The sequence below is a fragment of the Gobio gobio genome, assembly GCF_949357685.1.
Source record: "Gobio gobio genome assembly, chromosome: 5".
In the NCBI taxonomy this organism is placed as follows: Eukaryota; Metazoa; Chordata; class Actinopteri; order Cypriniformes; family Gobionidae; genus Gobio; species Gobio gobio.
In genome coordinates, this window is record NC_137101.1 from 17,107,981 (window position 1) to 17,122,449 (window position 14,469).

Consider the following 14,469-nt stretch of genomic DNA (forward strand, 5'->3'; position numbering starts at 1 on the left):
TGTTTGATGTTCATATGAGCTGGGTTATGCATACATTGGAGAGTTATTTTTAATTTAAGTTGAAAGAAGGTGAAGAATATCCTTAAATTATATAATTTAAATGATAGAATCTAGTCATTTTTAAATGTATAAATGTTAAATTGTATTAAAAAATTTAAAATATTATTTTAAAAAATGATATGCAACTGAAGAAAAAAACATGCAAATAGAAAAAACACCAGCAAATTAAGAAAACATCTTCATCAGTTTGACAACTTGTGTGCAGCTACAAATGCTCACAATGCAACCGAATACAGAAACGCACTGCAAATACTCACAGCGCACACATATGATCAGGATGTTAAAATAAACCAAAAAATATAACATTTTAGATAATTGACAACACCCCTGACGAGTAGTCATTGAACAATAAGCATGTCCCAGCCAGGTTCATTACTTGTTGGGGTCCCTTTGAAACATTCGTTGTGGTCTATGCTAGTCACTATGGCAGTACCCTTAAAAGGACATCTTTGAACCTTTTTTTTTTTACCCCTAAAAGGTTCATAGTAGTACCTTAAAGCCACAATACGTAATTTTTCGCTGCTAGAGGTCGCTTATTCAAAACAACGGCGTAGTTTGATGACGCCTTGATTTCGCTGAGCTTTTATTATGCCGCAGACGACCGTTTCTGCTTCTTCCAGTTATGTGTATGTGGGGTAACGCAGCGCTGTTTTATGATATTAGATACATTATTTTAGTGTGTTAAAAGTTATGTTATAATGCTACTCTGTGCATTCGCTCTGCGGCTACTATGAGACTCTTGCTGCACAAGATCACTAAGCTAGATCGATATTAGTCATAGTAAAACATGGTACTCGCAGTAAATCAAGAAAACGAGATTTAAACATTAAGACTAACTGTATGAGCTATATAACAAAGACTAGCTTTCTGTTGATGAATGTATCCAAACAGTTGCTCACCTGTCTAACAAAACACATAATATATTAAAGTGTCTGTTGTTTTCATGGTTTCTACAAAATAAAAACGGAAATCGAGGGTAACGCAGCTATGTCATTGATAGGCGACGCACGGAAACGGTCCCTGTCCTGGTTAAAATGGCTTATTTCTCTGGATTTAAACATTCTTGGAAACATTTGGGATAATGCAGGTAAACAAGTCAACAGAATATATAACATTGTTCTAGTGGTTTTTGGATGTTTTAATCCAAACATATTGCAACTCTAAGGTACTAATATGCACCTTTTAAGGGTAAAAAAGGTTCAAAGATGTCCTTTTAAGGGTACTGCCCCATGTGATAAGCTGTTGTACCACTTAAGGTACAATTTTTACACATTTTTTTCCAGAGTGTATTTGCAGCTTGTGTCTGTATTTGGTTGTATCTGCAGCACATGCATTGTCAGTGCGTTGAGCTCTCTCTGCCACCCTAGAAAATCCGTAGACAGGGACTTGAGTGACAGGGGGATTACTTTTATTATAACAATGATAAAAATAGTAATCATATTATATATGACTGTTAAAATGCATATATTATTATAGACTAGGCTTAATATGCAAGATTATGCCTGCTTCATCTCTTTATAAAGGCTGAAGAGTAAAGAGCACCGATATTAGTTCTCATTTATATGTAAACACTGAAAAACATTCGCACAAAAGTCTCTGAATCGCAAGTGTGAATAAGCTGCACGTTTCAAATAAACATTCAACAAATCATACAAATAGTAGTAGTATCAATCAACTGACATAAACAGCTGTGTGAAGGGTGACATTGTTTAACCTATATGAGTTATGGGGGGAGGGGGGGGGTGTACATAGTGCTGTTATGGTTGACATTGTGATGCTTGAACTGTAACAGGTGTCTGCTAAAGTCATTCTTCTTAGGTAGGCTTGCTTATCAATTGCATAACCTGTATTCCAGCTTAAATCGGTTTTCCAGGTCAGCTGAAGTTAGTGTCCAGACAGTCAGGGACAGAATGTTTATCCAGTTAGATAAGTTAAGAGTGTTAGATGCCTTCATCTCGATCCTGCGCATGCATTCAAATCACAGCAGAGGTGAATTAAAGCCATGCGTCAGTATGCGTGATGTGCATTTGACAGGTGGAGGAGAACAGACGTGTGTCACTCACCCGTATGCCCTTCACTATCGTTATGTTCTCATTTTCATCCGATTCAAAAGACACGCGGCGCGTGCTGTTGTTGGCTCCCATTCCTGGTCAAACAAGCCCCCTGGTCTTCGACCAGCTAATTCATGTAAATCTTACTAGTAGTTATGAACTGTATAACTACTGTTGACAGCTCTCTGGTCGTTACGCGCGAGCACCAGGGCCGCACTATCCAGTTCAGAGAAACACACAGCGCTTCCGCCTTTAGCCCCTCCCACCTGGCACAGGCGAAGAAACAAGACCCTCATTCGTTGAGCGCAAGTGCTTAGTGTCTCTATTGGACAACATAAATGGAAGAAAAATACATTGGATTTCAAAGATTATGTATTTATATATCTCGGACAATAAGCATTCCATATCTATTTTAGAGCGAATTATAACGAATTTGCTGCTATGTTACAATGATTTACAACAGGTCTCTGATTTTTTTTAGCGTTTACTGGAACAGGCTGTAAATAATGTCTTCTACTTTAAAATTCATCTATTTATTTTATTTTATTTGATAAGATTTCACATTTAAATTCTAGTAAAGAAAAAAATAGACAGAAAAACTGTTATAACCTTTATTAAATCTCTTAAAATAACAAGCAAAAACGTGTGTGTGTGTGCGTGTGTGTGTGTGGGGGGGGACTGGTAATCCCTACGTTATGGGGACAAAATGTCCCCACAAAGATGGCAATATCCGAAATCCTCATCCTTGTGGGGACATTTTTAGGTCCCCATGAGGAAAACATCTTATAAATCAGACTAAGTGATGTTTTTTGAAAATGTAAAAATGCAGAATGTCTCCTGTGATGGGTATAGGTTTAGGGGCAGGGGCAGTGTAGGGGGATAGAATATACGGTATGTACGGTATAAAAACCATTACGCCCATGGAACGTCCCCATAAAACATGAAAACCCAACATGTGTGTGTGTGTGTGTGTGTGTGTGTGTGTGTGTGTGTGTGTGTGTGTGTGTGTGTGTGTGTGTGTGTGTGTGTGTGTGTGTGTGTGTGTGTGTGTGTGTGTGTGTGTGTGTGTGTGTGTGTGTGTGTGAGTGGTTCTGGTAAACCCTACATTATGGGGACAAAATGGGTACCCCCACAAAGATGGCAATATCCAAAATCCTTGTCCTTGTGGGGACATTTTTTGGTCCCCGTGAGGAAAACAGCTTATAAATCGGACTAAATAATGTTTTTTTGAAAATGTAAAAATGGAGAAAGTTTTCTGTGATGGTCGGGTTAGGGTTAGGGTATAGAATATACATTAGAATGTACAGTATAAAAAGCATGATATCTGTAAAAAAAAAACATGATAACGCATGTGTGTGTTTGTGTGTGTGTGTGTGTGTGTGTGTGTGTGTGTGTGTGTGTGTGTGTGTGTGTGTGTGTGTGTGTGTGTGTGTGTGTGTGTGTGTGTGTGTGTGTGTGTGTGTGTGTGTGTGTGTGTGTGTGTGTGTGTGTGTGTGTGTTTGTGTTTACAAAATAAATACAAAAATATTACTAAAAATAAATATATTTATTGCAAGTAATTTAGTTTTAAGGCAACTGCTTTGAGGTTTAAAAATGTGGATAAATCTATACATCTAGATTTTTTTTTGTTTTTGTTTTAAGATTATGTTGTATAAAGCACACCAAACGAGAAAAAAAAATGCAAAAATCAATAGGCATTCTTTTAACCATTCATGTATTCTGTCCCAAAAGTCCTTTAATAGAAAAGAAATTCCTGAACTCCTCATGTCAAACGAGCTGTGGGTCTTCTGTCCTTTAGTGGGTGGCTGTCTTTGTCATGCCCTCAGGTGTCATTGTGACAACCTTTTATCCTGCACTAGGTGATGAGAAATAACCCAAGTCCCCGTGTCATCAGCAAAGGACAGTAGATTGTTCCGAAATGATGGGCCTCAGAGGAAGCTGATAAGAACTTCTGGATCTGACTAAAGGCTCAGAGGAGCTAAAAGAAAAAATAACCTCAGAGTCTCCGTGATTGTTTCCTTTTTTGAAGGGGCACAAAATTGGCCACTATGTTATCTCTGCTGTCCACGGACACATCAGTCAAAGAGGAGACTGCCAGATCGACCCTTTCCCACACAATCAATGTCCTTTCCTCCCTGGTTTGTTACAGCAGAGATCGTCAGGAGATAGAGGGGAGCAGGTCCAGAGCAATATATCCTAGAAACCGAAAGCAATTAACAACCTTCATCTTTCGCTCCATATTGCTCCCTTGGCTAATGTGTTTGTAAAGGAATCTTTCACATTCTTTTGAGTGATTGAACTGGTTCTCAAAACCGGTGATTCGTTCAAAATGTTATGTTGCCTACATTAAGTTACTTTATTATATTTATTATGTAAATTATATAAATTATAAAAAAAATTTGTCTAATATGTGAATTATATTTATTACATATCATGACTGCACAAACTGAAATGGGACTAATGAGACTTTATTATCAAAACAGAAATATTATACAGCTAAATAAAAAAATAAACAGCAATACGTGATCCATTTTTTCACAACATTTATAAGCAGTTGAATAATAAACAGAATATTCTAAGATGGTTACAATACAATTCTGAAAGGAATAAAATCATATTAATTTATACATTTTAGACTATAGAAGAGTCATGCAAAGAATTGAAATACTAGTTGTTTGAAGAATTCAAATATAAAAAATGAAAATAAAGTTTTTTTAGATACACATTTATGAATGTATTTTTTTTCAAGGAATAGTAATATATAGGCTATAGCAAAGCTTAATATGAAAATAGTTTTTTGGCAAATAGGTTACATACGTTTGGGATAAATTCCTCTTAATAAAATCATAGCCAATCAAAAACACTTTGCAATAAACGACTCCAAAATAATTGTAGGCTAATTGTGTCCTCGAAGTGATGAAAAAATTAGGTGAAACACTAAAGTTGCAACTAGCCTACTAATTATGCAATAAGTGATTCATATGCATATGTTTTTTTTTAATCGAACTGTTCGAAATAATCGAGTGGCGGAAATAAGTCGGAGCTCATTTCCATCTGTTCATGGCAGCAAAAAAGACTTCATTTCCCTATGATCCCTGTGCGACTGAGGGAGGCTTCCCATTGGCTCAAGTCCGTCACGAGTTGTTTGGGTGCAGTAACGGAAAGATGGCAGCTGACACAGGCAGATACAGGAGCGCCGTCTCCAAAAGCAAAGATCCCTCCGGTTTACTTATATCTGTTATAAGGTGAGCACGATATTTTTACAATGTCTGTGCCGGTCATCTTCATCTTGCCTGCGTTAAATCTTTGCACCCTGTTTTTGCGAAGCAGAGGACATGAATGGATAACCGCTTAGCATGTTTGCTAACTATATACATCCTGTTATTCTGTCATTGAATTATTATATATATAACAAGTACTTCTTTAGAGGCTTTACGTCTCATCAGCTCAAGTTTATAGTTTGCCGTGAGGTCTTCGGATTGACAGAATTTGCAGGCATACTTAGGAACGTGTTTAAATGGACTCACTGCTTATGTTTTGACAGGACTGGCAGAGACTCTTTCAAAACCTAGGGAGGCTTTCTGAATATATGTTTTGTTTGTCAACACATAAACGATTCACCTAACACCATACAAGAGCAATAACATAAACATACAACAATAGAAAATTGGTCCCACTTTATATTAAGAGGATTTAACAATTATGTACTAACATTTCAATTAATCATTTGATACAATACACTCATTGTGTACGCTGTACTTATAGTTAAACACACCTGCATGTAATAGAATCTGTTATTAATTTATGTAATTACATATTTATACTGTTGAGCCTTCCCTTATCTCTTAACCCAACCTGTCCTTAACCTTACTCCTAATGTAAGTCCAGTGTTGGGTTTAATGAATTACTAAGTAATCTAATTAATGTTACTTTTGGTGTAATTGCATTAAAACTGTGTACTTATTGAGCAATTCTGTATAAAACAATAGTGCGTTTAACAAAATGTTTTTAATGTAACCTACCTTTTACACACATTGATCAGTTCAAGAATAATTTATTCAATTGCATATTATTTATTTGAACAAATTAAATGTGCTGTTTTTTTGTCTGTCCTAGCGTCATTGTATTATTCAAATGGTCAAGGTTGATATGGGATTTAGAAAGTAATAAGTAATGCAATACTTTTTAAAGAGAGTAATATCCAATTACACTGTTGAAGATGTTATTAGTAGCTAGTAATTCATTACTTATTTTAGAGTAACTTACCCAACACTGCCCATATCCCTCCTCAATACCAGCAAAAGTATTTTGCAATACAACATGAACACAATGCATAGCAATTATTTTTTGATGTAAGTACATAGACACCCAATATAAAAGGTGACCGGAAATCTAATAAATTACAGTGGAAAAAACACTGTTAAATAAATAAGTAATTTATATTGATAGATCTGTTCAAGTCTGCACAGATATTTTATTTACCTATTTTATAAGGCCATTGAGAAGGCAGGGAGAAGCTGTCATGAAGACTGGAAGTTCTTGTACGTATAGACTTCCATTGCCTTTTGGAACATGTGAAAGATCTGAGGAGCCCATATTTGAAGCCCTCATGGTGTAACTCTTCTCAGCTCATGATAGATGGCAGCCAGAACCCAATATACTATAGTGTGGTAAAGTTACTCCCCAATTGATAGTGATAGTTACAGTATGTATACATGACTGTCGGTAAAGCCTGGTTGAGTTGTAATTAACATTTTTTACTTGCTTAGATTAAACCTATTTTCTTCCATCAAGCCCAGTTGAGGTGATAAGGTGTCAGAGATCCATCACTCGTCTTCACAGCTCTTTTATCTCCATTTTATCCATCAGCCATTTCCATTAGGATGTCTCCAGAGCAATCCATTGGGGTCAAAAAAGAGTGAGTCTATGGGCGAAAGCTATATCTACATGATCTGTGCTTCACTGCGAACTTGAAGTGACCTTTCCCTACTGAATCCTGGCTCTCAGACGTTCCTTCTATATTTCTCTGAGCTCTGAGACGGGAATGAATGTAATGAGCTCTTTTGGGAGATTGTGCTGCCTTCCTTTACTCTGATTTAAAGCCACACCGCAGTGGAAATGAGTTCAGGACAGACTTTGAGAGCTGAGCTGTGATGTGTGCAGTCTGCGGTCTGGGACGGTCGGTGGATTGGCACCGGCCCCGACGGGTCTCTCTGAGTGGGTGGGCGCCTGATGATAGATTGTGGTGAAATTGTGTTGCGATGGCCAAAAATCCAACTACATCTGTCTGAAAGTTTCAATGAGCTTATGGGTGCAGCCTTGTCTCTGGCATTTTAGTTGGGTGATGCAGCATATGTTTACTCTCTTTCGGTCAGGACACTGTCCAGCAGTGATGACGTGCAGGACCGAGAGACGGAGAAGGGCCGTCTGGAGGAGGCCTATGAGAAGTGTGACCGAGATCTGGACGAGTTGATCGTTCAGCACTACACCGAGCTCACCACAGCCATCCGAACCTACCAGAGCATCACTGAGAGAATCACCAGCTCTCGCAACAAGATCAAACAGGTGTGCGACGCATTTGGACACTCACTAACAAGCATGAATGTATGTTTTAGACCATGGGTTTTAACATTTACAAACTCAGGGACCTCGTTTCATGACTCAAGGGTCCTCCTATATAATAAAGCTACAATATTTATATATAACAATATTAAAGTGATAGTTCACCCAAAATTGAAAATTCTGTCGTCATATACTCACCTCCAAGTTGTGCCAAATATGTATGAGTTTCTTTCTTCTGAACACAGAAGAAGTTATTTTGAAGAATGCTGGTAACCAGTGATGCGCGGGTCAATGTATAAACAACCCGCACCCGACCGACGTTTTCAACTAACCCGCCCGCAACTCGGACCGCAAAAAAAAAGAAGAAAATATTGTACCCGACCCGCTTCCTGACCCGCATTTTTTAAAAGTAGTAAATGCTCATCGTAGCTCATTGGGCCATTGAGAAAATGTTTCAGGCCCTGGCGTGGTGCTCAGAGGTGCAGCAGCGAGAGCAGGCAGTTCTTGCGGCGGCCCATCATTTTCCATTTCAGCTCCAGATGCATATTATTGATGAACGCGATGTTTATGTTTCGACCCGGCTTGAAGAATTCATCAGCCCACATTTGGAAAACATTTGGAAAAGTGTGAAAGCCCTTAGGAGCGCAAACTGTTATTTTTCTGAATGCTGTATGATATAGCCTAGTGTTATGTAATACAGGCTTGATTTATTCATTTATTTCGTTTAATTTTCTTAACAATTAAGATGCTGCATGTGTTTATCCAGTCTAATCGAAGTGTGCGTCTCTCCCCCGACTTTCCCAACAAAAATCCCGCCCCCTCTCAGAAAATACATAAAACTGACTTTAAATGCGTTTAAAAGTAGCCTATTAAAATGGTACAATGGCATTGCTCAGTTCAACGTTTTGGGAAATCGGGCATTTTGTCCCGCGTCAGCATTTATTCAAAAGTTAATAACGCTCAACATTCAAAAGGTAAATAAGGATTTATTGACGATCCGACCGACCGTGACCCGAATATCATTAAAAATATTTTTGGATGACTCGTAACCGCGGGTAACCGCGGGTGGCCGCGGGCACCCGCTCATTTTGGATCAACCCGCGCATCACTGCTGGTAACCAATCAGTTGACGGTAGCCATTGACTTCCATAGTATGAAAAAAAATACTATGGAAGTAAATGGCTACCGTCAATTGTGGGTGAACTATCCCTTTTAACAGTCAATGGCTACCGTCAAAGTCCCTATCAAGGAAAGTCTGTTCACTCGGCGGCCATATTTGCAACGCCTCCGGGCAGTTGTTTCGTGCACACAAGACCAGGTCTATCTATTTGAATGGGGGAATCCTGGAATCTCAAAAACTGCTTGCCAAAGTCACAATTAAAGGGATAGTTCACCCAAAAACTTTTATGTTTTTCTGCTTATTATAAAGATTATATAAAGATTTTTAACTCCAACTGTTGCCGCCTGTCAGTCGTATAATGCATGTGAATGGGGTCCAATTCTATTAGAGTAAAAAAAACATGCACAGACAACTTCAAATTAAACCCTGCAGCTCGTGACGACACATTGATGCCTTAAGACACGAAACGATCGGTTTCTGCAAGAAACCGAGCAGTATTTATGCTATTATTTCACCTCATATCAGACGAATGTCATCAGCTCTCCAGACCGCCATAACTTCCTGCGAATAAGGTCAAAATACCAGCGTGATCATAGCTATATACATAGATGCCTCATTAGTGCCTGCACGGATTGGACGAATGAGGAATCTGCGTGTATATTTATATGATCGCGCTGGTATTTTGACCTTACTCGCAGGAAGTTATGGCAGTCTGGAGAGCTGATGACATTTGTCTGATATAAGGTGAAATAATAGCATAAATATCGATCGGTTTCTTGCACTTGTTTCGTGGACCCCATTCACATGCATCATATGACTGACAGACTGCAACGGTTGGAGTTAAAAATCTTCATTTGTGTTCTACTGAAGAAACAAACACACCTACATCTTGGATGCCCTGGGGGTAAGCAGAAAAACATCAAATTTTCTTTTTTGGGTGAACTATCCCTTTAAATAACATTTCAAATCAGCAACAAAATCTGTCTTGTACTCTCCCATTAATGTTGTTTCTCATGCACAAATAGCGTTAAAAAAGTGTATTTTTCAGACTAAACGAGCCAATGCGCCTGTGCAGTTCAGTTCTTTGCAGAGTCCCAGGTTTCTATGGGAATCGGTGCTTCTAATGGCAGCTGCAATGAATGCAATGACTTTACTAGGGATCAAAATTAAATTTGAAATTAAAAATCTTGGCCGAAGCCGAATACCGGACGTGGTTTTTCAATTTTTTTCCATTTATTTTGCAAATTTTTTCACCATTGCATAAATTAAATAGTAAAAATTAGCTTTTTACTATTTTGTCTTTTTTGTATAAAAGAAAGATTATTTACAAAACTACAATTTAAAAATATTTATTTAACACTGAACATTTTTTAGCATTTCAGCAGACATTATACAAACCAAGCACAATAAAACTTTGTATTTATTTATTTATTTGGCTATCTTATGCCATCTTATCTTATCTTTAGCCTATTATGCCTACAGGTATCATAATCAAATCACTGAGGGTGCTCTATTGAAGTGCAGATGTAGGCTAAACAATGGTGAGACATTTAAGATTATTTAGAATTTCAAAAATATTTTGCAACAAATATTTTTCAATCTGTTAGTCTGCCTTTACATTGCTTTAATGCGTTACTATTTCACTATGTCACTTCCTAAACTTTGTAGCGTGCAATTGGCCATTAATCCTTTTTGCAACATGAAAAGCAATAGTTTTATTCAATGGATTATATAGACTGTAGACTCGAAAGCGAGCCAAGACCGCTTCATTTACGATCACTAAACGCTGACGCTATGTCAGTTCATCTCGATCTCATAAAGTACAAAGTTCAATGAAGCTGCTAACAATGCACAATAAATATCTTACTTACGTCGATTCGTGTCTACACTTTGTTTGTTTCCGACATGCTCTTTTACTTTAGAAGGCGGGACTATTCCGCCATATTGCACGTTGCAGTTTCTGCCATTCATGAGTAATAGGAGTGAACCGTCTTTGGGTGAACTACCCTATTAAATAGCATTATATAATGCTTAACACATAATGTAGAAATTGTCATTAATATTTAGGTGCTATTTTTTTTTACATAGACTGCTGTTCAAAAGTTTTGGGCTGGTAAGATTTTTTTTTTAATGTTTATGAAAGAAAGGCCTTCACTAAGTGTTCATTTGTTTGATCAAAATTACAGTAAAAACTGTAATATTGCGAAATATTATTACAATTTAAAATAACTGTTTTCTATTTAAATATATTTTAAAATGTAATTTATTCCTTTGATGGCAAATCTGAATTTTCAGCATCATTACGCCAGAGTCACATGATTCTTCAGAAATCATTCCAATATGCTGATTTGGTGCTTATTATTATCAATGTTGAAAGATACTTTGATGAATAAATACTTTTATTCGAAATAGAAATCCTTTGTAACATTTTATGTGTAATTTCTGTAATTTACTTATTAACTTTTTTCAAATAAAAATATCTTACCAACCCCAAACTTTCGAACAATCTTCTCAAAAGATCCCCTGGTGTACCTTCAGGGGCCCTGGTTAAAATCCCTAATTTTAAGTAGATACACAATGACTTTGTAGTATATTTTAATAACAGACACACGTAGCTGCCAGTCACATAGTAATACATCTTCCTGCTGTCAGTCTGTTTATAGCTGATTGAAATAACTTCCTCACTGCACATCATTTTTTTTTCTGGTCAGCAGCTGGTGGAGATAAAACGCAACTGCTGCTTTATAGCACACATAGTTCTGTAATAACCTACCAATACGTAAACACACACACAAACTGCATTCAGTCTGATATAATACTGGCTGTAATACCCAGGGAATGATTTATAAGACATAATTAGAGGGAAAACAACATGCTGTAGCAGTTTGACGCAAAAAGGGAAATTAAAAGCAAATCAACAGCTATTTTTTTGTAGTTGTTTTTGTGCTTAAACGTCGCTCTCAGCCATGCGGCCTGATGGGTCGTCCCTCAGGCTTCTGGTGTCAGGCTACACACACACACACACACACACACACACACACACACACACACACACACACACACACACACACACACACACACACACACACACACACACACACACACACACACACACACACACACACACACACACACACACACACACACACACACACACACACACACACACACACACACACACACACACACACACACACACACACACACACACACACACACACACACACACACACACACACACACACACACACACACACACACACACACACACACACACACACACACACACACACACACACACACACACACACACACACACACACACACACACACACACACACACACACACACACACACACACACACACACACACACACACACACACACACACACACACACACACACACACACACACACACACACACACACACACACACACACACACACACACACACACACACACACACACACACACACACACACACACACACACACACACACACACACACACACACACACATTCAAACTTGCCTTAGAGAACATAGAGAATAGCAGTTCTGTCTTCATGCTGCTGAAGTATTTGATGAGAGGGGCCAAGGGACCCCCAATCACCATCTTTACTCATTATTATTTAAAGACACAGGTGACCGAGTTTGTTTATTGCACTCTTGAAAGATGTGTTTGAGTCAAGGACTTAAAAAACGTTTCCCTGTGAGTCTCAATTTGCTTGCGTGTGAGCGTAAGTGGGCAAACGGAAGACGTAAACCCAATAAAACCTAACAATGTTCATTAATTTTGCTGTTTGTTTATCCAGCTTTGGGATTTGTTCACGTTTGTGCATGTTTTGTAAGCTCTTTTAAGAACATTAAAAATGAACTAATTACTGCTTCCCACGCCACCCAAAACGGGCTCCATAACATGGTGAGCCATCATAAAAGGAACATTAGACATCGCTAGTAATTGTCTTAGATGTCTGAAATAATATCCTTGTAAATTAGCCACTAAGCTTCAGTTTTAATCTACTGCAAAATGTTTGTTTATCATCTTCTCCCCTGCTGCTGACACACTTGTAAATAATTATGCAAAGAGAAAAAAAAAAGAGCGGGGAAAGGAAAACTGTGAAGTTTATGCTTGTTTCATCAAGTGTGAAGGGTCTAACTATTCTCCTGTCGTGGTGTGTGTGTGTGGGCTTCTCTCTGCTTAGGTCAAGGAGAACTTGTTATCATGTAAGATGCTCCTCCACTGTAAGAGAGATGAACTGAGGAAGCTATGGATCGAGGGTGTCGAGCACAAGCATGTCCTGAGTCTGCTGGATGAGATCGAGAACATCAAACAGGTTCCTCAGAAACTGGAGGCGTCTATGGCTAGCAAGCACTACCTGCACGCCACCGATATGCTGGTGAGTGTATGTTTGTGGTTGCCTGTGAATATACTGGTATGAGAAATTTCATGGTATGTACATATTAGCAGTTTTTTCCCCCTCTAGCTTGTACACTGATAGATGTTTACCTTAAAGGCACAATATGTAGTTTTTCACAGACTAGAGGTCGCTTATTCAAAACAAAGGCTTAGCTTGATGACGTCGCTTCTTCCAGTCAAGCATATTTATGGTAACGCATTAGATACATTTGAGTGTGTTGAAAATTATGTTCTAATGTTACTTTGTGCGTTCACTCGGCAGCTACTATGAGACACTAGATCAGGGGTCGGGAACCTATGGCTCGCGAGCCATATATGGCTCTTTTCCGGATTTTATATGGCTCTCCAGTTTTCAAATGTTGACTGAAAAATACACCCTCGATGATGATAATTATTTTTAAACTATTAGCATACTTGATTAATGTAGAATTTAACATTATGAATATGTAAAATTAAATTAAATATTAGGGATGCCACAATTCTCAATATAATATTGTACCGTTCGACGGCCTTCATGGTTCAATACGCGCCTGTGAATTGCGGTTTTTCGGTTTTGCATTTAATTAATTATTTTTCTACAAATTCTATCATTTGCCTCCATCCCAATACTGAACAACGCGTCATACATTCACATCACACATTAGTGGTAGAGTTATACTCACGGAACACTATAGTTATTCACAATCACGAAAGTTCATTATTTTCATGCGTTTTAAAGCCTTGCCGGCGTGTGCGCGGTTTTAACATGCGCTTTTCCGAACGCGCGCACTAAACGCTTGTCAAACACGTGATTACTGGACTAAGTCGTCTTACTGCGCTAATACTGTCAAATACACACCATGTTTACATAAACACAGTCGGTTATGTCTAAAGTGAAAGTAAAATCGGCGCGTGTCTGTATATTAGATGCACGCAGACTGAAAACAGGTCTTTAAAGCAAATTGACAGCAGCGCAGCCTAGTGAACACGCGGTCCTTAAAGGGACAGTTCACCTCTAAAATTATGTCATTATTTACTCACTCTAATATTGTTCCAAACCTGTATTCATTTCTCATTTTTGAGTGAACTGTCCATTTAATGTTAATACAACAACAAAATACAAAGAGAAAATCACTCACTGCTCTTGACTGAAAAACTTTAATACAGTAGCTTTAATAAGAATCAATGTATATTTTATAGTGAAGTCTATGTAGTGTTTTATTTTTACATTTATTCATTCAATTTCATACTTAAATGCTGCTGTACATCTCTGAGCTG

At 38.0% G+C, this 14,469-nt stretch overlaps 2 protein-coding genes across 6 annotated transcripts in view; one reads left to right on the forward strand and one right to left on the reverse strand.

Annotated features, from left to right (window-relative positions):
* chchd3a (coiled-coil-helix-coiled-coil-helix domain containing 3a) overlaps positions 1–2,388 on the reverse strand; it is an 88,190-nt gene extending 85,802 nt beyond the window's left edge. For 2 of the 4 annotated variants that reach the window (XM_079817588.1, XM_079817587.1), the window contains exon 1: positions 2,124–2,355. In XM_079817588.1, coding sequence (XP_079673714.1) covers positions 2,124–2,204 — 81 coding nt within the window. In that variant the 5' untranslated portion in view covers positions 2,205–2,355. Of the gene's footprint in view, positions 1–2,123 lie in introns of all 4 variants that reach the window. The other 2 variants (XM_079817590.1, XM_079817589.1) reach the window with 2 other exon arrangements.
* Positions 2,389–5,253: 2,865 nt separating this feature from the next.
* Positions 5,254–14,469, forward strand: part of exoc4 (exocyst complex component 4) — a 173,087-nt gene continuing 163,871 nt past the window's right edge. For both annotated transcript variants that reach the window (XM_079818183.1, XM_079818184.1), the window contains exons 1-3: positions 5,254–5,356; positions 7,487–7,676; positions 12,998–13,192. In XM_079818183.1, the coding sequence (XP_079674309.1) occupies positions 5,277–5,356; positions 7,487–7,676; positions 12,998–13,192 (465 nt within the window). In that variant the 5' untranslated portion in view covers positions 5,254–5,276. The remainder of the gene's footprint in view (positions 5,357–7,486; positions 7,677–12,997; positions 13,193–14,469) is intronic.